This window comes from Phoxinus phoxinus (assembly GCF_949152265.1).
Source record: "Phoxinus phoxinus genome assembly, chromosome: 16".
Lineage (NCBI taxonomy): Eukaryota > Metazoa > Chordata > Actinopteri > Cypriniformes > Leuciscidae > Phoxinus > Phoxinus phoxinus.
Genome location: NC_136891.1, coordinates 28,195,409 through 28,216,539, shown reverse-complemented (window position 1 = coordinate 28,216,539; position 21,131 = coordinate 28,195,409). Strand labels below are relative to the sequence as shown.

Genomic DNA, 21,131 nt, shown 5'->3' with positions numbered 1-21,131 from the left:
CTGGCAGTTTTTGAAGTGAACAGATTTATATGATTTTACAAATGTTAACACTGCAGATGTGGGTTACTTTTATTTGTTTATTAGGTGTGATGGAGGGTAGTTTTCACTTTCACTCTATTTGTGACACTCTTTCTCTTTCTCTGAGCTGCAATGTCATGATCTAAGCCCCATTGGTTGTGTTTCATTGGTTTTTGATTTAGCATTCCTCTCAGCAGATCCTGAAAATCCCTTCAGGAGGAGCATCATGAATGACATTGTTGCGGCAGAAGGAGACACGGCCACGATCCCATGCTTGGCCACAGACCCAGATATGACGGCGTTGCACCTGCAGACATGTGACGGACGGCCGCTTCCCAACAGCCTGCGATATTCATCCAGCATTGAGACGGGTGTGGTGTTGGATGCTATTAGGAAGGACTTTAAGGGGTGTTACATCTGCGTCGGGACTCTAGAAGGCGCCACGGTTAAATCCGGAGAATATAACCTTAATGTCCGTCTTGGTGAGAAAAAAAGAGAAGCATTCATAAATATTAGGGCTGTCAATTTAGAGTAATTTTCTTAAACAATAATGAATAAATAAATAAAAACATGCAAATAAATTCAAGCTTGAAGTGCCATCTTCCCAAGAATGGGCAGCAGAGAATGAGTATGGAGCCATTCATGCAGGATATGCTCCTGCGTTCAAAGCAGATGGTATATGCACAATACCATTCAAAGTTTGGCATCAATACGATTTTTTAAAGATTAATACTGTACTATTATTCAGCAAGGATGCATTAAATTAATCAGAAGTGACAGTAAAGACATTTATAATGTTACAGAATATTATTTCTAATATTGAACTTTCTATTCATCAAAGATTCCTAACAAATGGATCCCAGTTCCCACAAAAAAAATTCCACATTGATAATAATAAGAAATGTGTCTTGAGCAGCAAATCACCATATTAGAATGATTTCTGAAGGGTCATGTGACACTGAAGACACTGAAAGTTTTGAATTATAATAATATTATATAATATTACTGTTTTTACTCTGTTTTTGATCAAATAAATGCAGTCTGAACATAAGATACCTCTTTCAAAACCAAAACCAAACTTTTGAATGGTAGTTTATAGACTGATTGATTAATTAATCAGCATCATATAAATAGTTTGATTAAAAATGTAATTGATTGGCAGTCCAAATACAATAACAAGTGGACACAGACAGACCCCAGACACGTGCATGTCCATGTCACCCCACTATACTTGTTGTTCCTTTCCCACATGTTCCTGCTGCTTAGATACAATGTATTACACTTCTTTGCTTTTAGTTCCAGGCGTGCCTCCTCTGATCACACTGGGTCAGCCTCAGAGAGTGCTGCTCACCCAGGGGGAAACGCTCTCCCTATCCTGCTCCACCTCAAATGTCAACAGCGACATCACAATCAAGTGGAAGGCTCCAAACGGAGTGGTAAGACAAAAACTACCCAGCTCTCACCTATATACCTGAGCACACCATGACACTCTTCATGACCACAACAGTACATACTGCAGGCTTTATTATTGTAAACACATCAACCGCTTCAATCAATCAAGTAAAACCAATGTTTACAAAAGCATACTTATAGGAAAGCATACAGTAGGTGTGGGTGCACGTCCCAGTTAGCCTACTTAATGTGCTAATGTGTTTGTAGACTGAGTATGAGAATTGAAATGTTGTTTGTTCTTGATATCATGACCTTAACTGGTTCAATGTACACCTCAAAATTCTAAATGATCATGTTTACACCGCAGCAGAATACGAAAATGACATTTCAAGTCCAGTTTAAGTCTTGAATTTTGATTTGTATTTGAATTGAGGTAGCAAACAGGACGCAGAATTTCAAATCGAAGTAGAATTAAAACGAACTCAAATTCAACAGATATTTTTAAATATGAAAAACTTTGAATGTTGTTTAAAGCCTTGTTTAAAAGTTGTGAGAACATTTTGAAGAGATGGGTAGACGGATACGGATGGATGGACAGGTCCTCAGTCTTGCATTGAGACTAAACTGGCATCAGAGACTGATATTTGAGAGATGAATAGCACGCTTTGTTTCATATAAAGATTATAAAAACAGCCACACCTACACATATAGACAACCACAAGCACTATACCCAAGACCAGGTCTATGCCTCATCTCTCCAGAGTTGCCCAATCAGCTTTGTGTCTGTTTTCTTTCCGCATGTGCCAAGCAACCGTCAGTGCGGCAGGCCTCGAATCTCCTCCCTGAGCCTATTTATCATTCGAGGACCGCCATCCTCAGCCTGGGGCCTGTGACAATGCAGCACGCAGGGAGATACAACTGTGAGGCCATGAACGAAAGAGGGACCAGTGCAAAGCCGGTCTGGGTTGAAATCTTTGGTAGGTCTCTGTTGTTTCAAACACCATTTGGTACTCTATTTTAAGGTCCTTGTTACTATAACTACGTATTTTAAGTACTGAGTAGCATTAATTAAAAACATGTGCTTACTATGTAATTAGAGTTAGCGTTTGAATCAGGTTATTTGCATGTAGTTATGCATAATTTACTGTTATTACTACAGTAAGTGCATGTAACACTTGTAACAAGGAGACTGTGACAAATTCTTATCAAAAAGTCGTGAGACTTTTTATTAAGACTGTTTCAAAGGATACAATTATTTTTTATGTGTTTGTGTGTGTAGATAAAGGCTTCATTAACCTAACAAGTGTGAATAACAGCACTAAGAGAGTGCACGCTGGAGAAAGTCTGTCCCTGCTTGTGGTAATGGACGCTTACCCGACACCTGAAATGTTTTCCTGGAGCTACAGGGGTGTAAATCTAACCAATACTACTGAGCATGTCATTACCAACCGGTCACATGGGAATAGGTATGATTTTGTAAATCAAAAAATGTTTGTTTTTTTACTCGTAACATTTCTTGTTTTTCATGTGTAGAAATTGCTAAGGATGTGCATCAAATTGGTACCATATCAGTTATCAGGACAACATTAATTTTTTATTATTATTGGAAATATTTGTCGATATTGTGCATTTAATTGTGATGTGTTTTTAAGTTTAGATAACCTTTGCCATCATGTAACGCTCAGTTATAATTCATTTTTAAAAACACTAATAATTCAAAAGCATGTATCATCTTTAGCATCTCAATATCACACATTTTTAATACTGTGCATTATAATCTACATTCACTTGTGACATTTAAAGTGATTGGTTTTAGATTTTTAAAAGTTTATAGGTTATCAGCCATAACATGAAAATAATTTTTGGCTCATCGACCAGAATTTTTTATACCAGTGCATCCCACATATTGTGCAAAATCCACATTTTATTCCATTAATTCAATGAACTGAAAGATACTTTAAGTAATTCATGTTTTTTCCCCCTCTTTATTCAACAGTTACATCAGCGAGCTGAAACTAGTGCGTCTCAAGGTGTCAGAAAGCGGAGTTTACAACTTTTCAAGCTCAAACCGAGACACAACTGTCCATCAAACGTTCGAAGTCCATGTCATAAGTGAGTGAAAAAATGTAATGCAAATGGCAAATATTTGCACTTTTTACTTGCCTGAAAAGAGTATAGAACGTATGTGATTATGACTTTTTGTGTGTGTTCTTGTTCAGTAGTAATCAGTCATATTTGTTGGACATTGTGCTGGATAAAAGAACGCAATGATCTATGTAAGACCCTGGCTTAAAGCCCACTAACAATAGTAGAGGCCATGAAAGAACAGATATGAAAGGACTGGCTTTCAAGACTGCAAATAATACATTTTATCATTATCATAAATAATTTTCTTTTCAATTAGAATTATTGATCACCCATTCGTCAAACAGGTCTCCCATTCGACCCACATTTTAAACGGTGAAATATTGAATATCTGGCATTTTAGGTCAATTAATCTATATTTTAGAAAGTAATCGCAAATGAGACAGCTGTACAAACATCCATCCCACGAACCAGAATTGTAAAACTGACCCTGAATTAATCTTTGACTGTTAGGTAAACCACAGATTGTGTCCTATGAGGGGCCGATTGATGGACAGGTGCGCTGTGCTGCAGAGGGTTACCCCACTCCTCAGATCAAGTGGTATTACTGTGACCAACCCCATTCCAGGTACGTGGATTTCTACAGTTTTGTTAGTTTCGAATACACCCACAATTTCGGAAAAGTTCCTAAAATGGGCTTGAAAAGTTGGTTTCCAAAATGAGTGGTACCTCCCTTGAACAGTGTTAACATATTAGCCTCTCCAAGGGTACATTGTGACGCAGCGTGGATTACCCACTTACCGTTAACTTGATGTTTGATGATTGGACAACAAAGCTTTAGCCTATTATTGATGGGGATAAGCAATTTGACTCAGTCATGATTGTGACTTCACAAAAGCGATTGGTTGCTATCAGTCATGTGACAACGCCTGACAACATGGGAACAAAGCGCTCCCATGGGGCTGTTTATTCTTGGATAGTAACAGTGTTGACAGAACACCTTAGCACGGACTTAGCTCCCAAGCTTATCCAATCAATTCCTCATGGTGATCAAATCCGATCAGGATAAGATGACCTGCTTCAATTTGAGCATATAAACATGCAGTGCAATTTGTCTTTTGATCTTGTTTGTGTGATGCTTGCTTTATCTGTCACCGGTTTGGTGGTTTTCTCAGAAGTAATTAACAGTATCACTCAACAAGAAAGAGATGAATAAGAAATTGAAATTAGTTGAGATTATTTGTTCTGCCTTCATATTAAAAGCTACCTTTGAACTCAACTCCGTAGCACTTTATTTTGAGAGAGGAGAGACAAAATAATTGTACAAAAATGAAGCAAATAAATCAAAGTACCTGACGGCAGTGCATTCCACTCTGTGTGTTGTTGTTTTTTTTAAAGAGCCCTCGGGGTCTGTCACTTCACAGCTTGTCACACATATCTGTAAAAATCCGTCATAGTCCCTGAATGCAGCGAGAGATGATAACCTTATCATTATCCTTAGAGCTTAAAAAGTTGTCTCTTGATATGCAATGGTGCTTAACATTTGATCTTAAGATCTACATGAAATTAAAATTGACCCCACATGCTCCTGGTGTTATTGTGAACAATTCATGAGTGCATTTTACTCCATAGAAAAATGTTAGGCTTCGGAATATTTCCTCAAAATATAAAATGGGTTGCAATGGGCAGTTAATTTGACTACAAAGCAGGGTTATTATCGGTAAGGAAAACTAAAAAATGTTGTTAATTGAAATAAAGTTGAATTTAACTAAAACATAAATATTACATGAAAAATTTTAACGAACATAAGAAATTCTGCAACTAACTGAAATAAGTTGAATCATTAAAATTACTAACTGGATATAAATTAAAATTAAAATTGAAATAAAAACTATAGACTAATTATAGAAATCCTAAAGTAATATTTAAATATAAATAAAACATTTTTTTTTTTGTTTAAGTGGCAAAAACAAATGAACTGAAAACTGAAAATATAAATATATCAATAAAATCGAATTCATAATGTTAAGAAAAACTATAGTTGTATATAAATAATACTAAACTAGCTTTTTTAAATTATTTTAACATGTTTAGGACTGTGCACGAAAGACCTTTCTTAGTAGTAGTATTTTTCAATAGTTCCTTTTATGCTGTGTTTCTGGGAAACAGTTCTACGAAGTAATTACATGTTCTTGACAAGTGCAAGATCAAGAATTTACAACTGTGTTGCATGCTTCCTCAGGTGCTCTAATTTACTGAATGCCACTCAGGAGGAGGAGGATGTTGTCACTGTAACCATGACAAGTCCTCCCTTTGGGAAAGGCGCAGTGGAGAGCCGTCTAAACATAACCAAGAACAATTATGCCACCCTTGAATGTGTGGCATCTGCCAATGGGGAAATCGTGTACACTCTGTTTTCCATCAGCGGTGAGCAAATAACTTCTCAAACAACACACACACACGCACACACACACACACGCACACACACACACACACACACACACACCCCTTCAGACATTGACTGAAGACTCTAGTTTGTAATTACTAGGTCTCAGACGACTCCGCCTACAGTCTGTTTGCTGACCCTCTGATCCAGACTACTCATAAAAATGGAAAGCACTTTTATTATCTGCAGGATATAATCTGGTTGGCTGATTTATGCAACTTCTGAGAGTTAGGGCACATTGAAGGTGTTTTTTTTTATTTACCTGAATATATCTGAGATTGGATTTTACGAATTCAGACACTGTTTCTTTGTTAGACCTTTGCATATCACATACACGCATACTGTCCCAGTGTGGCCTGTAGAGGTTATGCTCATTTGTCACTGCTCTGGGTGTGTCTTTGCTTTGGTGTGCTAGTTGTAAACTATTCTGTTAATTTTGTTGACTTGTTTGTTTTTGGGTTGTCTTCCATCGTTGACTCAGAAGGTGTGTCTCGGTTCTCTCCCTAGTTAAGTAGTCATTGCACTGGCCAGGGAGTCAGTCTGTCCCACCGTCCCACGGTATATTTCTAATGTGCATGAAGAGAAAACAATCGTGCAAACTTTAAGTATTATACATAAATTAGTGTTAAGGCCCGTTCACACCAAGGACGATAACTATAAAGATAACGATAAAAAGAAATAGTTCTAAAAATCTTTTTCAGTATTGAAGAATAGCAGAGATCACACCACAGCTATAACGATAACGGCAAAGAGAAAGGATATTGTTGGAATCACTTTCAGAACAATTTTATCCAGCTGATGAATGGGAATAACATTGAGAGCCAATCAGAATCCTGAGCTCAAGCATTTAAATATATAGACAAGAACGCGCTTAACATAAATAGATTGATATCGTCCGCTGGTGTGGACACTAATATAGTTATCGGTCTTGGTGTGAACTGGCCTTTAGAAGAAGATAAATGACCATATAAATGTAAAATAAGATAAAATATATTCTTACCCAAAACTTTTGAATGTTGTATGTACATGATCTGTTCTGCTCATAAAAAGGAAATACAAAATATAGCACATATTTCATAATGGCACTGTACACCTACAATGAAGATGAAGAACCTCGACCTTCAGTCATCCGTGTCCCAATGTTTAGAGTTCATCTTATACTTATGCACATCATAGAAAACCAGGAAGTGGAATGAGACTCGGAGACCTCGACCCAGGTGCTTCTAGTTTCCCAGGAATGGTTAAACAACCAAACAAGAGGAAACGCTCATCTCCTCACGTTCACTCCAGCTGTGCTTTGTCTGCTGGCTGCATCTTTTTTAAGGAAATCTAAACCAGCTGCCAACTCGCAGGCCACCACTCCTGCTCCAGCTCACCCTGTGTAGGCAGACGTTTTGGATAAGAGATATGTAGACTTATTATATAAACAGAGGTGCTGAGTTTTATCCCTAATCTTGTTTCTTTTGTAAACCTATAGCATCACCAACTGTTGGGGATTATCACAAGGGTTTTGGGGGGTTACGTTTCGGTTTGTTGCAAAACACCAAAGTTTTCCACCCCAGTTAGTAAAGGTAATATTTTTAAAGACAGAATGGTTCACAAAAGGTCATCAACATCCAGCTTAGTTTGTATCTGGTACATTTTTTATTTATTTTTTATTTTTATCCTTGCTTTGGTGAAAGTAGTTGACTACATTGCCTGTTTTTGTATTTTCTCAACTAAATTAGCCGTAAGTAAAAAACATTTATTTAAAAAAATAAATAAACTCTAGTTGACCGTTGACCTTTTTGTAGAGTCCATCAGGAGTTGGACTGGAGATTTTGAGGTTTGAGAGCATGAATTGAGTCCAGCTGCCTCAGGAAAGCCTGTTAGGTGATGTGAGAACTGGTTTAGACTCTCAAGGTTTAGGCTGCAGCAGTCGATCCAGGAAAACCAGTGGGACAATGAGCCTTAGGCTAGACTGTTACAACTGTTCGACCTCAGCTGAATGAGATGCAAAAAAAAAAAAAGTGTTTTGTTATGGTGTGTGTTGGTTTGTGGGAGGGCTTGATGGTATGCTTGGGTGCAGTGGGATGATGGAAGGATGGAGGGTGAGAGAGAGATAGAGAGAGGGAGCAGAAGAGAACTGTAAAAGCCAGTGGCAGGTTTACATGGGATTACATCCTGCAGAGTCTGCATTCTTTGACTTGAAATGGAGAGAAAGCTTCTTATAGCTTAAGAGCTTACTACACCGCTCAGAACAACACAGAAAAACAATAACACAACACACATGAACACATACACACACATTACAAAAACACACACACAGCTATAGTTTCAAAGAAAATTGAGTCACAAAACCCTCCAGTAAAGAGTTTTACCTCAATTCATTAGTGAGTATTATTCACACCTCATTAAATGCAAGCACTTAGGACATAATTCCACTGTGAGGTACTTATTCATTATTCTTTTATGGATCTTGAATGTTAATGTATTGTTATATAGGTATTCCAACAGTGTAAATACTGTGGTTTTGTTTCAACGTCTGTACTTAGTGCAATAATCATTTTTTATGTCCATTAATCCTCTGGCTCAAGTCCCAAGACAAGCATCAGATCTACTGTTTTTTTGTTTGTTGTGCTAACAGAATTGATCCTCAGGGATGAGCCATGTGTATTGATTATCCATCGATGCCTGTAACAGATTGCCTTCTTTACAAAAACACACTGTCTAGAGCAGGGATTCCCAACTGGTTCCAATCTGATTTGCAATCAAAATCACAATAAAAAACATTTAAGTTATGTATAAAATAACAAAATTACACTTAATACATTTTAAAAAAACATGATTACATTTACATTAATAACATATTACATTATTAATGTGATTAATATTAATTGAAATAATTTTAATGATAACACTAAATTATATCCAATATGAGTTAAAAGTAGTTATGTAAAATATATTGGCAACATATTGGTTAGTATTGCACAATCATATCAATATTGCACAATCTTTAATTGTTTTTATTATGTTTATATCATATCAGCCAGAATTTTAAATATTGGTGCATCCCTATAGTTAAAAGGAACACATTTGTGTTTTGCTGTTGATATGGTTTTAATGGCCGAATGCTTTAATCTTCACAGAGAACACTGTTCCTCATGAACTCTTCACACCGTTGCTCATCGGTTTTGTTGCCGCAGCCGTTATCCTTGTTCTCATCCTGATTGTGCTGTCCTACAAATACATACAGGTAAAGTGTCAATCATCACATATAGTTCATACATGCTGACTCACTGAGGTGTTTTACTTCTCACCCTGTTATAGTAATAAATATTGTAACATATTTTTATTCTATAGCGTTATTTATTTTTGGTTATTTGATATTAAGCTTGATCCTCAAATTCAACGCAATTTACCTGTCACACCTGGCAGCCCTCTCTCACTTCAGGGAAACTCTGAAACAATAAACACTCAAGTAAAAAAATGTATTTACTCAGCATGTCATAAGACCTGATGCTTCACCGTGCAGTTTCGCACTGTTACACAGGGGAGGAATCAGCTATATATGTACACACACACACACACACACACACCAAATTACTGTTCACATTTGTGTTCGAATAATTTACGTGCATTTACACTAAACTTTTATTAGTGGATTATTTTTACTTTTTGTCTATCAGAGCACCTCATTACACTTGCAGTAACTGTATCTAAAATGTTGTTTATGCTTGTCTCTTTCTTTCTTTCTTTCTTTCTCTCTCTCTCTCTCCCTGTCTCCAACAGAAACCTAAATACCAAATACAGTGGAAAGTCATAGAAGGTATTCATGGAAATAGCTACGTGTACATTGACCCTACCCAGCTTCCATACGACCACCAGTGGGAGTTTCCCAGAGATAAGCTCCGTTTTGGTGAGTGAAGTTCCTGAATCGGTCTGCTTTGACTTGTTGGGCCTCGTGAATCGTATTCCAAATAATCTTTCCAAAAAATGTCTTTTGTTTATACGTTATGTTTGGAAATGTTTACAAGGTTCAATGCACCAACAAGCATAAAAGCCTTTTGAATTTTACTAAACTTACTGCTTTTCATTGACTGTACCATGGTTTATTGACACTGATAGCTAGTGTTGTAGTCTTGTGACATACAGTAATATCATATCTTCCCAATGAATATGAATATGAATAGCCGTATCCGTCAACAAACAGGATCCAACAGGATCTAGCATATCACGTGTCCCCACAAGCCACACTTCCTTGATTTAAAAACAAGTTGATGTTCCAGATGAAAACTGGCTTTGGACCAGTTTCCAGGCTGATCCATTGATTGTAAACAACTTTATCAGGGAAAAGTGACATTGATCCATTCATGCTGTATCCATTTTCTGAATCGGTTTTGCTTCCCTGCATCCCCAGGAAAAACTCTAGGATCTGGAGCATTTGGGAAGGTGGTGGAGGCCACTGCGTATGGGATGTCCAAAGCAGACACTGTGATGACCGTAGCTGTGAAGATGCTCAAACGTGAGTGAAAAGCAACAGAGACCATGTTCATAAGCTTGAAATACGAGTAGCACAGTAACACCAAGGCGTGTTTAACCAGCATGTTTATTTAAGCAAATAAGGCAGTGTGTAATGACACACCAGAAAGTACACATGCATGATTTGAAGAAAGGAGGTTAAACATTTCCAGTAACCCACAGTTTTTGGTTCCCTGAACATTCTGGGAATAATGATGGTTTATGGTTTTAAACAATAAAACATAAAAAGAATGTTCTCAGAACAATAACCAAAAGGGAACCATACACTAACATTAGGGGAACATTCTCTCTGAAAAATTGTGTTGATTTTTTGTTGTTTTATTAACTCTTTTGTTTGTCTTGGTCTTTTTTCCCGCAGCAAGTGCCCATGCCACTGAGAAAGAGGCTCTGATGTCTGAGCTAAAGGTGCTTAGTTATCTTGGCAACCATATCAACATTGTCAACCTGCTAGGGGCCTGTACTATAGGAGGTGAGAGGCTTAGGCTAGATATGATTTTTTCCAGGTTTGTGTGTATAGTGTTGTCCTTCATTACTGAACTGGTCTGTTGCACAGGTCCAACGCTAGTTATAACGGAGTACTGCTGTTTTGGTGACCTGTTGAACTTCCTGCGCAGAAGGAGAGAATCCTTCTACTTCTCTACACTGGGAGAAGACTCTTACTATAGAAACATCATGCTGCAGCCAGAACCCAAGTAAGTATGATCAATGCAACTGGTAGTTAGTTATGAAAGTCATGATCAATGCAACTTTGAAAGTGTGAAGTGCTTTTGGGTTCACTAAAAAGAGTTCATGTTTGATCACAGCGAGAGCAGGAATGGATACATGACAATGAAGCCCTCTGTATTGGGAATTCTGTCCTCAGAAAACAGAAGATCACTTAATAAAGGTTGGATGTCAATGTCTTGCGTCTTCTCATATCTTTTCTTTCCTGTTTTCTTGTCATCTCTTTTCATGTCATCTAATCTCTTCTCGTCTCATTTCATCTTGTCCTATATCTTTTCTTCTCCTTTTTCTTTCCTCTTGTTTTTTCTCTCTGGTTTATTATTTTTTGTCTCATGACTCTCATCTTGTCTTGACCCTTATGTCTCATTTATTCTCCTTCCTTTCTCTTTTCTTTTCTTGTCTGTTATCTTCTTTTCTTCTGATCTGTTCTTTTATCTTATCTCATCTCTTCTCATCCCCCTTTTCTAGTATTCTCTTTCTCATCTCACCTTCTGTCTCTCTTCTTATGTCTTCTCTTTTCTTATCTTCTTCGTCTCTTATTTTTTCTCTCCCTTCTTGTCAGTTGTCTTCTCATCTCTTCTCATGCCATCTCATCTCTTGGTCTTGTGCATTCTCATCTCATCTCTTCTTGTCTCACCTCCTCTTGTCTCATGCCTTCTCTTCTTGCCCTGTCTCATGTCATCTCATCTCTTTTCTTGTCTCATTTCATCTTGTGCCTTGTCTTCTGTTCTCATCTGTCCTCGTCTCGTCTCACCTTGTACCTTCTCGTCTCAGCTCTTTGTGTCTCATCTTATCTTGTCTATTCTTAACAGAATTTGTCACCCCTTTAGGTGATTCATACAGCGATACGGATGCCGTCAGTGAGATTCTGCAGGAAGATGGCTTGACTCTGGACACTGAGGATCTTCTTAGCTTCTCCTACCAAGTAGCCAAAGGGATGGATTTTCTGGCATCCAAGAATGTAAGTGTTTTGTTTTGTTTTTGTCTTTTTTTGCATTCGTTCTTTCTGACGGATGGTGAGTTTTGTATTCCGAGTGTTTGCAGTAATCCCATACTGCAGATCTTCTCTCTTTTCCTCTACAATGCCACTGTCTCACATTCCATTACCTCTGCCCAGTCCTAGATCGAGTTACACGAAGTCATGCACAAATGCACACAAGTTGTCAAGCACATGCACACACTCATTCACAGAGGGGCATGCCGAGAAATATCACATTTCCCCACCTGGTCAGTAGGTTCAGTATTCAATGTAGTGGAAGGAAACTAAATTAGTCCCGCTGTTAAGTGGGCATGTGAGTTTTCTGTCAGTGAATTCATTTCAGCACCTCAACGCTAACTTCGAATATGGTATTTTCGACACTTTTTTGCTAATGAGGTTTTGAATATTTGCACTGTTATTGTAAATACGTGACAGTCCTGACATATGAAAGCAATATTACCTTACAAGGGAAGCCAGTCCACTTGATGGTCATTTTGTTAGTGCCTCCAGGACACTAAATTATATGCAGGTAACAGACATACAAGTACAGCTTCTATGTACTTGAATTGTGAAAGGCAGAAATCGCAAAAACTGTTTGTCAAGGTTACGTTTCAATAATATATTTCAAATTTGCAATTAAATCTGACCACAGTTGTATCGTAAATGTAGCTTCTTTTGCTCAAATCGAGATAAAAAACAAGACATCCATTAATATGGCCAGTTTCTCCCATTAATTTTTCTACAGTATAAGTGGTCTGTCTCCATCCCTTGTACTGTCTCTGCTTTAATACATAATATATTAGTGTGTATGATGGCAAGCATTCCTTTATGTGTGTTTATTGTATGTGTGTTTGTGCAGTGTATTCACAGAGACCTGGCAGCCAGAAACATTCTCCTCACCCAAGGCCGAGTGGCCAAGATCTGTGACTTTGGACTAGCCCGAGACATCACTACTGACTCAAACTATGTTGTTAAGGGCAATGTAAGTATAAACTGTCATTACATGTGACATATAAACAACTTTAACCTTAACTTTATTTTATTTTGTAGATTTTTCCACTAGGTTTTGCATGTCACACTGTATACTAATTATCGGATTAAGTGAATAGTCAAGCACAGATCATAGTTTTCTTGCGTGATGCTTGACATTTAGGAACCAGAGCTTAAGTATACATAATCATGCAAAGCTGTGGGAAAAAGAATGTGTAATCCACAAATAAGACATTTCCTTACAATTGAATGCTTTTACTTTGATGCACTGCTAATGGCTGTCATCCAACAGTGTCAAACTCTCTTCTTAAGTCTATTCTGTAGGTGTTGGATGTGCTTTATCCAAAGAGCTTACTGTGAAGAGATCCCTGCTAAAGCAAAATTACAATGTTCAGTTTAAAATACAAGAGCTTTTTTATTCATGTTGAGACATGTACTAGGCGTGAATTACCCAATGTCTTACAATGGCAAGAGGTTGATGCAAAGCATGCGGGTACAGGGTAATTTCTGCAATTTTAAAACTTGATTTATTTTCCAGAATTTGCAAAAAGCAGAACGCTAATGTTGCTATTATATTCTACTGCTCCATTTGCATTCTGGATTCATGGTCTAAAGAAGCCCAAAGCAACAAACAGTCAAGCAAACTTGGACTATAGTGTTGATAGTCTTTGAGTCCGTATTCTTTTCGTATATTTATTCCTCAACCAAGTCAGGTATTGTCAATCTGCCGCTTGCTAACTAGAACAAAACTGTATGATTGACGTTTCCAAGCACAGCTTTTGATTGTAAATAGTTTCAGTGGTAGTCACAGACTGATTCCTTAAAGGAATGTGTGTTTCACTCTATGGGCCCTATTTTAACGATCTGAAACGCAAGTGTCAAAGTGCAAAGCGCAAGTAACTTTGTGGGCGGATCCCGGCGCTGTTGCTATTTTCCCAGCGCGATAAATGACTCTTGCGCCCGACGCAAATCTAAAAGGGGTTGGTCTGAAGTAGCTTCATTATTCATAGGTGTGGTTTGGGCGTAACGTGAAATAAACCAATCAGAGCGTCCTCTCACATACCCTTTAAGAGCAGGCGCGCTTGTTCCACGGCGGATTGCTATTATAACGGTGGATTTGCCGGCGCACGCCAGGAGCAGTTCACAGCCAAGGAAACCGACGTTCTCGTCAGGGCCGTAAAACACAGAGAAGTGACAATGGGGATGATGGGAGAAACCCACCCAAATTAGGTTAAACAGGCGTATAATTTGGGTAGTAAATGTGTAGCCTAATCTAGATTTTTTTATTTTTTTATCTAGATAGATCTTTTTCACATCTTCACGGACACAACAATGATTTCCCTCGTGTGTTAATATTTTTCCTTGTAATAATGTATGATTTGCAAAAATAAAAACTGCTGCATCTGTTTATATTAGAGAATCAAAGTGGATGCGGGTTAACATTATGGCCAAGCACGCGCCCTTAAAATACCATATCACTAACGCGCAACGCGCCACTGTCTTTAGACTATTTTTTTCCTGTTTAATGGCGCAATTGCTTTCTAAAACTGGAAAATAGCACCATTGAAGTTTTGCGCCGGAACACGCCTCCTCTTTGCGCTGAACCGCCCCCGCGAGCGCAAGTTCATTTCCTAATTTTCCGACGTGCGTCTGTGGAGGGAAAAGTCCGCTGTGCGCGGGTGCAAAATAGGAATGATACATGCGTCGGTGTTCAAAGTCAATTGCGCTGGGTGCAAGATAGGGCCCTATGCCTTCATGCTCTACCTATGTTGTTAAGGAAGGAATGTATTTAATGAGGATATTATCTGCACAGGCCCGTCTTCCAGTGAAGTGGATGTCTCCCGAGAGCATCTTTGAGTGTGTGTACACCTTTGAGAGTGATGTTTGGTCTTATGGCATCCTGCTGTGGGAGATCTTCTCCCTTGGTAAGTTAAACTTATCTTATTATTATTTTGACTTGGCATGATATATGGCTTTTAATCCAAATATTAATAATGTGTGTCTTTAGGGAGTAGTCCTTACCCGGGCATGCCTGTGGACTCTAAATTCTATAAGATGATCAAGGAAGGATACCGAATGGAGTCACCAGAGTTTTCCCCGAGTGAAATGTAAGGCTGAGCTTTAATTAGTTAAAATATATTTCTGTGGTTAAAAACATACAATATTGGCAGCATTTTCACACTAAAATAATGTCCCAAGGTTATTTTCGTAAACGAAAACTGAAACTAAGACATTTTCGCAAAAGAAATTTCAACTTAAATGAAAAACTAAAATGAAATTAAACTAACAATAGTTACTGAAAACTAACTGAAATAAAATAATAATTAGCAAAAATAAATAATTTTTTTCGTAATTAATAAGCTCTCATCCTGTACCGGAAAATCGCATTTTTCCATTGGACTTTATTTTTCAATTTAAACATGCTTTTCAAAGCAAACATGCTTTCTGTGTGATCCAGTCCTAAGAAGCAGAAATTGCCAAATAAGTATTTCCATCATGCCTAGACCATAAGCAAATACAGCTGTACCTTAATTCCAGGTAAGATAACCATCTCATGTGAAACTTAATAATAAACAAGATACCACACATATTAGACAGGATACCACACTGAGCAGAAAACGGAAAAAACAAATAGCTAGCCCACAAATAGACTTTTTCAGAGTAGAAGTAAACTAAATGTCATGAGTATAGTATATTGTATAGCTATGAGTATGAGATATTAAAATATACAATAGACAAAAAGCATAAATGGACCAATACCAGAAGAAATTATTAATCATAGAAATAACTTTTTTTTTAAATAAATTTTTATTTTATTTTATACACCACGTTTAACAAGATTTCATCTATAATATGAAGGAGTATGAATGAATACTTTAAATAAATTAAATGTCTTTAACTGGATGTGTTCTCTTTACTCTCTAAACAGTAATTACTAAAACTGAAACTAAATAAATAAAACTCAATAGAAATGTGTTCACAAAATGAAAAACTAAACTAAAACTAACAAACCTATTAATGAAACTAATTAAAACTAGACTGAAATTTATAGGACATTTGAAAATAATATTAAAAAAAACTAATTTAAAAATGCTAAACTATAATAACCTTGCAATGTTCCCAATAAAACCAGCGTTGTTGTGTTGTTTTTTCAGGTACGAGATAATGCACTCATCCTGGGACGCCGACCCCTTCAAGAGACCCTCATTTACCAAGATAGTGGAGAAAATCGAACAGCAAATATCAGACAGCACCAAACATGTATGTCTTTCTTATTTTTTTTCCTTTTAGAACACAAAACATTGTAAACATGTTAATAGAGGGGTTAAAATAAAAAAAATGTGTCTTTTGTGGTTGAGCATAAAGTCGAAAAAGAAAGAGATACAATTGTCCTGATATACTAATGAAGAAAAAAGCCTCATTAAAAGAATGATATCTTTATTAATTTTGTTAATATTTGTTTAAAAAAACACATGAAGCATTTAAAATGATATCATAGAGAAGACCCCCGCATGACTGGCACAGTGTCATAAGATATCAGAAATAATTTGATCTTTTAATGATAAGGCAAGGTTAGTTCAGGTTGTGAAATGCCATGGTGTGCGACTCCCTAAAAACATTAAAGGTGCAATAGGGGATCTGGGAAATGCTAACTTTAGCCTGCTAGCATACGATCGGACCCTCCCTGCCAATTGCAGTCCAAAACACATGAGCGCGCACAGACCAGAAGCGAGTTGACCAGAGACAACGTTATTGGATTATATCATGTATCATTCACTTGTGAGAAACCTTTACAGTACAGTAAGTAACACTAAAATAATGGATGTAAAAAACTGTTTGCCTGGCATTCTCGCTCTGTCTGCACAGCGTACGTGAAACACGCTGATGATGTATGATGTCTGCGGCTGTTCACGCAGAAATCACCTATTGCACCTTTAATTAATAATTCATGATATTTGTATACGTCTTACCTTGAAAATATATTTAAAAGCTTTTTTGAAAATAAAGAAAATGTTCCCATTTTTTTTTCTCACTTTATACCACATTAAATTTTCATTCACTACAAAAAAAAACAATGTGAATACAAAGAGTACATTTCTCAGAACTTGACAGTAATTTTTTTTAATTTTTTGATGTCCTTTTCTTTGTGGCTGACACCACATCTCCTTTCTCTTCTTCAGATTTACTTAAACTTTAGCTCCAGGTTGCCCGTTGCTCTGGGGCCCCGTGAGGAATCCAGTTCTCCTGTCCAGCGGCTAAACTCAGTAGGCAGTGCCGCCACTCAGCCCCTGCTGTCCAACAATGATGTCTTCTTGGAAGGGACAGGTCCACGTCCAACTCCAGTGTGAAGATCTGATTCCCAGCTAAAAGCAGGCATTCTAACAGATGCCATTCATCTACTGAGACCCTTCGCCTTAGCTAAGCGTCATTGTAGCTGTCTGACATGCATGAGGACTTTGGTGGAAAACACTGATCAAAAATCTCTTTCAGGATCCAAGAGCAGTCGTATTCTTTCCATTCACCTTTCTCGCCGATTGTGTATATAAGCCCCCCTGCCAGAAAGGACAGTGATGGTGTGCTTTCCTTTTACATTTCACGTATTCTTTGGAATTGTGGGACATCAAACTTTTGAGACAGCGAATAATCAATGCTGGTATCATCCCATGGTACTATATCTTCAATGTGAGTCTGCAGGAGGACTGAACTTTTTTTTTTTTTTTTGTAGAATCCCTTTGATTTATTATATGGGATATGTAAACACAATAATGCTTCTTTTGCTAATTTTCAAGTCTTTACAAGTGACAGAAGTCAAACAGGCTGTTTCAAGTCAGAGACTTGAAAATCACGATGGATCACTATGAAACAATTGGAAATTAGACTTTCCCAAACCATCTCTGAAGTCTTGGCATTCAATTTGATGTGATCTTTTAGCCGAAAATGCATTATAACGCACCTTTAAGATATTGTAACACTCATGTGTTGAATATGTCAGACTGTCAGTAGTAAAAGAGCCTGGCGTGAGAGTAAATCACACTTATTTTACTATCAACTATTTGGCAGGTCTTTCCAATAAATGCATAAATTCAAATATCAAACACAAAAGGCTACACTATTTGGAAATGATATGTATAAGCAGCAATAACTCTGTGACTTTGACAGCATGATCATGTTGCTGCACAAGCCAAAAACAAGCTACTTGATGCATGTTGCATTTGGAATAGTATTTTGTCAGTTGGCAGCTGAATCTGTGAGGCGTTTTACGTTTAAATAGACCAAATTAAGGTACATTTCAATTCGCTGTCAGGAAAGGTGTTGAGACACGAAGAGGCAATTCATCAAAGTTCATTGTTTACTTTAAACACTCAGCGATATGTTGATTCCACAGCAGTATTATATTATTGGCTTGTGTTGTCTTTTCCTTTTCCAGGAAATGTAATTTGGGACAGCAAAATGATCCAGTCAAGCAGTAATTCAAGCTTGACGTATCAAACTTTTAGACAGTGTTTCTTTTAGGGATCACTTTAAACAGTTTCTTCCTCTTCTCCTGTGTGTTTTAAGGAAAACATTTGGTAAATAAAATACTTATTTCACTTGTATGGCACAGACATAGCTTGGTTCAACACACTGGAAAATGCTTCTTTGAGTAGTTTTATGTATGATGTGGTTCCAGAATGGTGGACTGGAGAAGATCAGTAGCTTCTGTAGCATTGGTTCTGTTCTTTATTCCAGAAAAACAAATGAGAGTGATTCCACATTTTATCTTTCATGAAACTGGAAGAGTAGTGCTCTTTTGTATATTTCTAATAGTTTTGCTCAGTTTCTGTGTTGCTTCTAATTTCGTGCTTAAAAAGTAAGGTGGGCGTCTGCTAGTTTCAAGGAGAGACCGCTCTCAGATGGCATCGTCGCTCTGCTTTCTTGTGTTTGTGGAAATCGTGGGTTATCATTCCCAGACTTGACTCAGTTACTCTGACTTCTACTTACCACACCAACTGTTGTGCCTGAAATGTTTTCTCTGCTCTTTAGCCAATGAGAATTGTGCTGTTGAAGGTTGAGCCAATAGAAAGCTGCTGCTGCTGTGTAGAAATGGGTGCCAATGGCTTCTTGATCTCTGTAGGATTAGCCAATGAAGGATCTGCCAATAGACGGGTGGCTTTCAGACCTAGGGCAAAAAAGAGTGGCTTTCTGTTACTTAGATGAGCCAATAGGATTCTCATTCCACTGCCAAAAGGAAAAAGGGCAGAGCATTCGTCCGAATATGAGCTACGTACTGAATGATTCAGTCGACACCAACCGCAGTACTCATGGCTGTGCAAACATCAGTAGTCTGGGCACTCAAGTCGGTAGCTCGTTTTCCAGGTCTCACTCTGTTCTTTGTGTCCAGCTGCTTCCTCCGGCGGATGTCTCACTTCCACAAAGACTCAGCCGGGGAGATCCAACTCGGTCCGTATCCCATCTCCACCGCTCCTTTTCGCCACACTGGGACATTGTTCCTGTTGTGCACTGGCTTTTGCTTGCATTTGCGCGTCTGTGTGAGCGTGTGTGAATGTGTAAATGCAGGTCATTTGCTGTTAAAATACCAGAGCACTGATGGGTTCCTCCAGTAGAACGACTGTAGTTAATGAACGTCAGATTGTCTGAATTATAGAGCTGAGGAAATCGATGTTCAGCCGCTACATACACCATCACTGTTTGCTCTTTTCTTGTATGTAAATAATATATATATGTAAATCAAAATGTTGCTTCTTGTTTTGTTATCACGGTACGTTCTCTCATGTGCTGCATATATTTTTGTATGTTACAGTTTGTCACTTCCATGTAATTTCACGTTATCATCTTGTCATTATTTTGCCTCTTGATTCATTTACTCATAAGTGCAGTTTTCAGACACACACCAGGTACAGTTGGTTACATATTTAATCCATTTATATTATATTCAGCGTTGCTTGTCGTTTCAGTATTTTCAGTGTTTGCATTATCGATGAAAGGAGGAACACGTGAAAATCATAAATACAAATGGTCCAGGAATACCATTTTTGACCGCATAGTCACTACAGTTCTTATATGCATTTCGAAGGTGTTTTGCCCCAGAAAAAGATTGTTTAATGTATTTTATTGTATATTTATTTTCCAGTTTTTATTTTGAAGACAAATGTGCAAAACCTGTGTGTAGCTCTTGTTACTTCAGTATGTAAATAAATAACTGAAACTATGAATCTGGCAATTATTAAGATTATTAGCTTCAAGTTTTTTTTGCCATCATGGAGCAATATTATTGGTGTTCTTTAAAAAAAAATACATTAAAAAAGCACTGTGAGACAATACTTTGAAAATTAAATGTTTGGAAAAGAAAAAAAATGAAATAATTACAGTTGAGAATAGACTAGATCTTCAAGGGGGTCCATTGAAAAGTAAAAAGTACAAAAAATATACGTAAAAAATAATAAAATGTCCTTTTTAAAATGTTACTTTTTTATTCTGAAATCATAATTCATTTATTAATTGACAGCCATACCTTTATAAATGTCTCTTCAGTGTTTAGCTAATGATGAGTGTATATTTATATATATTTATTTATTTATTTTCAACAGTATAAATGTGTCTTCTTTATACATGAAAATATACAGTATTTGCCTGCCTTATAGTAATGCTTTCATATTTTTGGAAAAGTAATTTTCAGTCAAAAATTAAGCCAAATTTTACTTTTGATAGTGTGTCCCATTGTATATTCTTGAAATATACGCTATCTGTGTCTAATACAGTCTTCAACTAAATGATTTTGGGCCATATTGTCAGCCATCTGGGGGAGCATGCAGTACAGTTTCTGCAGACTGAAGCAAATGCAACTGTCTGAAGAAATTATGTCTCGTTTATGATTATGCCCAATGAGCTGTAAAATATGTCAAAACCATGTTGTTTGAGACAGGGACTGTGATTTTGGCTTTGATGCAGATCTGGACATCTGTTTCTAATGGGCCA

General features: G+C 37.3%; 1 protein-coding gene across 6 annotated transcripts in view; it reads left to right on the top strand.

The window, feature by feature from the left end:
- Nucleotides 1-20,368, top strand: part of kita (KIT proto-oncogene, receptor tyrosine kinase a) — a 42,245-nt gene extending 21,877 nt beyond the window's left edge. For 2 of the 6 annotated variants that reach the window (XM_079639424.1, XM_079639427.1), the window contains 19 exons: nucleotides 216-500; nucleotides 1,315-1,454; nucleotides 2,219-2,387; nucleotides 2,690-2,876; nucleotides 3,407-3,522; nucleotides 4,009-4,123; nucleotides 5,738-5,922; nucleotides 9,070-9,176; nucleotides 9,713-9,839; nucleotides 10,341-10,445; nucleotides 10,821-10,931; nucleotides 11,016-11,154; nucleotides 11,266-11,348; nucleotides 12,016-12,146; nucleotides 13,024-13,146; nucleotides 14,968-15,079; nucleotides 15,163-15,262; nucleotides 16,310-16,415; nucleotides 17,336-20,368. In XM_079639424.1, the coding sequence (XP_079495550.1) occupies nucleotides 216-500; nucleotides 1,315-1,454; nucleotides 2,219-2,387; nucleotides 2,690-2,876; nucleotides 3,407-3,522; nucleotides 4,009-4,123; nucleotides 5,738-5,922; nucleotides 9,070-9,176; nucleotides 9,713-9,839; nucleotides 10,341-10,445; nucleotides 10,821-10,931; nucleotides 11,016-11,154; nucleotides 11,266-11,348; nucleotides 12,016-12,146; nucleotides 13,024-13,146; nucleotides 14,968-15,079; nucleotides 15,163-15,262; nucleotides 16,310-16,415; nucleotides 17,336-17,503 (2,609 nt within the window). In that variant the 3' untranslated portion in view covers nucleotides 17,504-20,368. Of the gene's footprint in view, nucleotides 1-200; nucleotides 501-1,314; nucleotides 1,455-2,218; nucleotides 2,388-2,689; nucleotides 2,877-3,406; nucleotides 3,523-4,008; nucleotides 4,124-5,737; nucleotides 5,923-9,069; nucleotides 9,177-9,712; nucleotides 9,840-10,340; nucleotides 10,446-10,820; nucleotides 10,932-11,015; nucleotides 11,155-11,265; nucleotides 11,349-12,015; nucleotides 12,147-13,023; nucleotides 13,147-14,967; nucleotides 15,080-15,162; nucleotides 15,263-16,309; nucleotides 16,416-17,335 lie in introns of all 6 variants that reach the window. The other 4 variants (XM_079639423.1, XM_079639426.1, XM_079639422.1 and 1 more) reach the window with 2 other exon arrangements.
- Nucleotides 20,369-21,131: the final 763 nt, after the last annotated feature.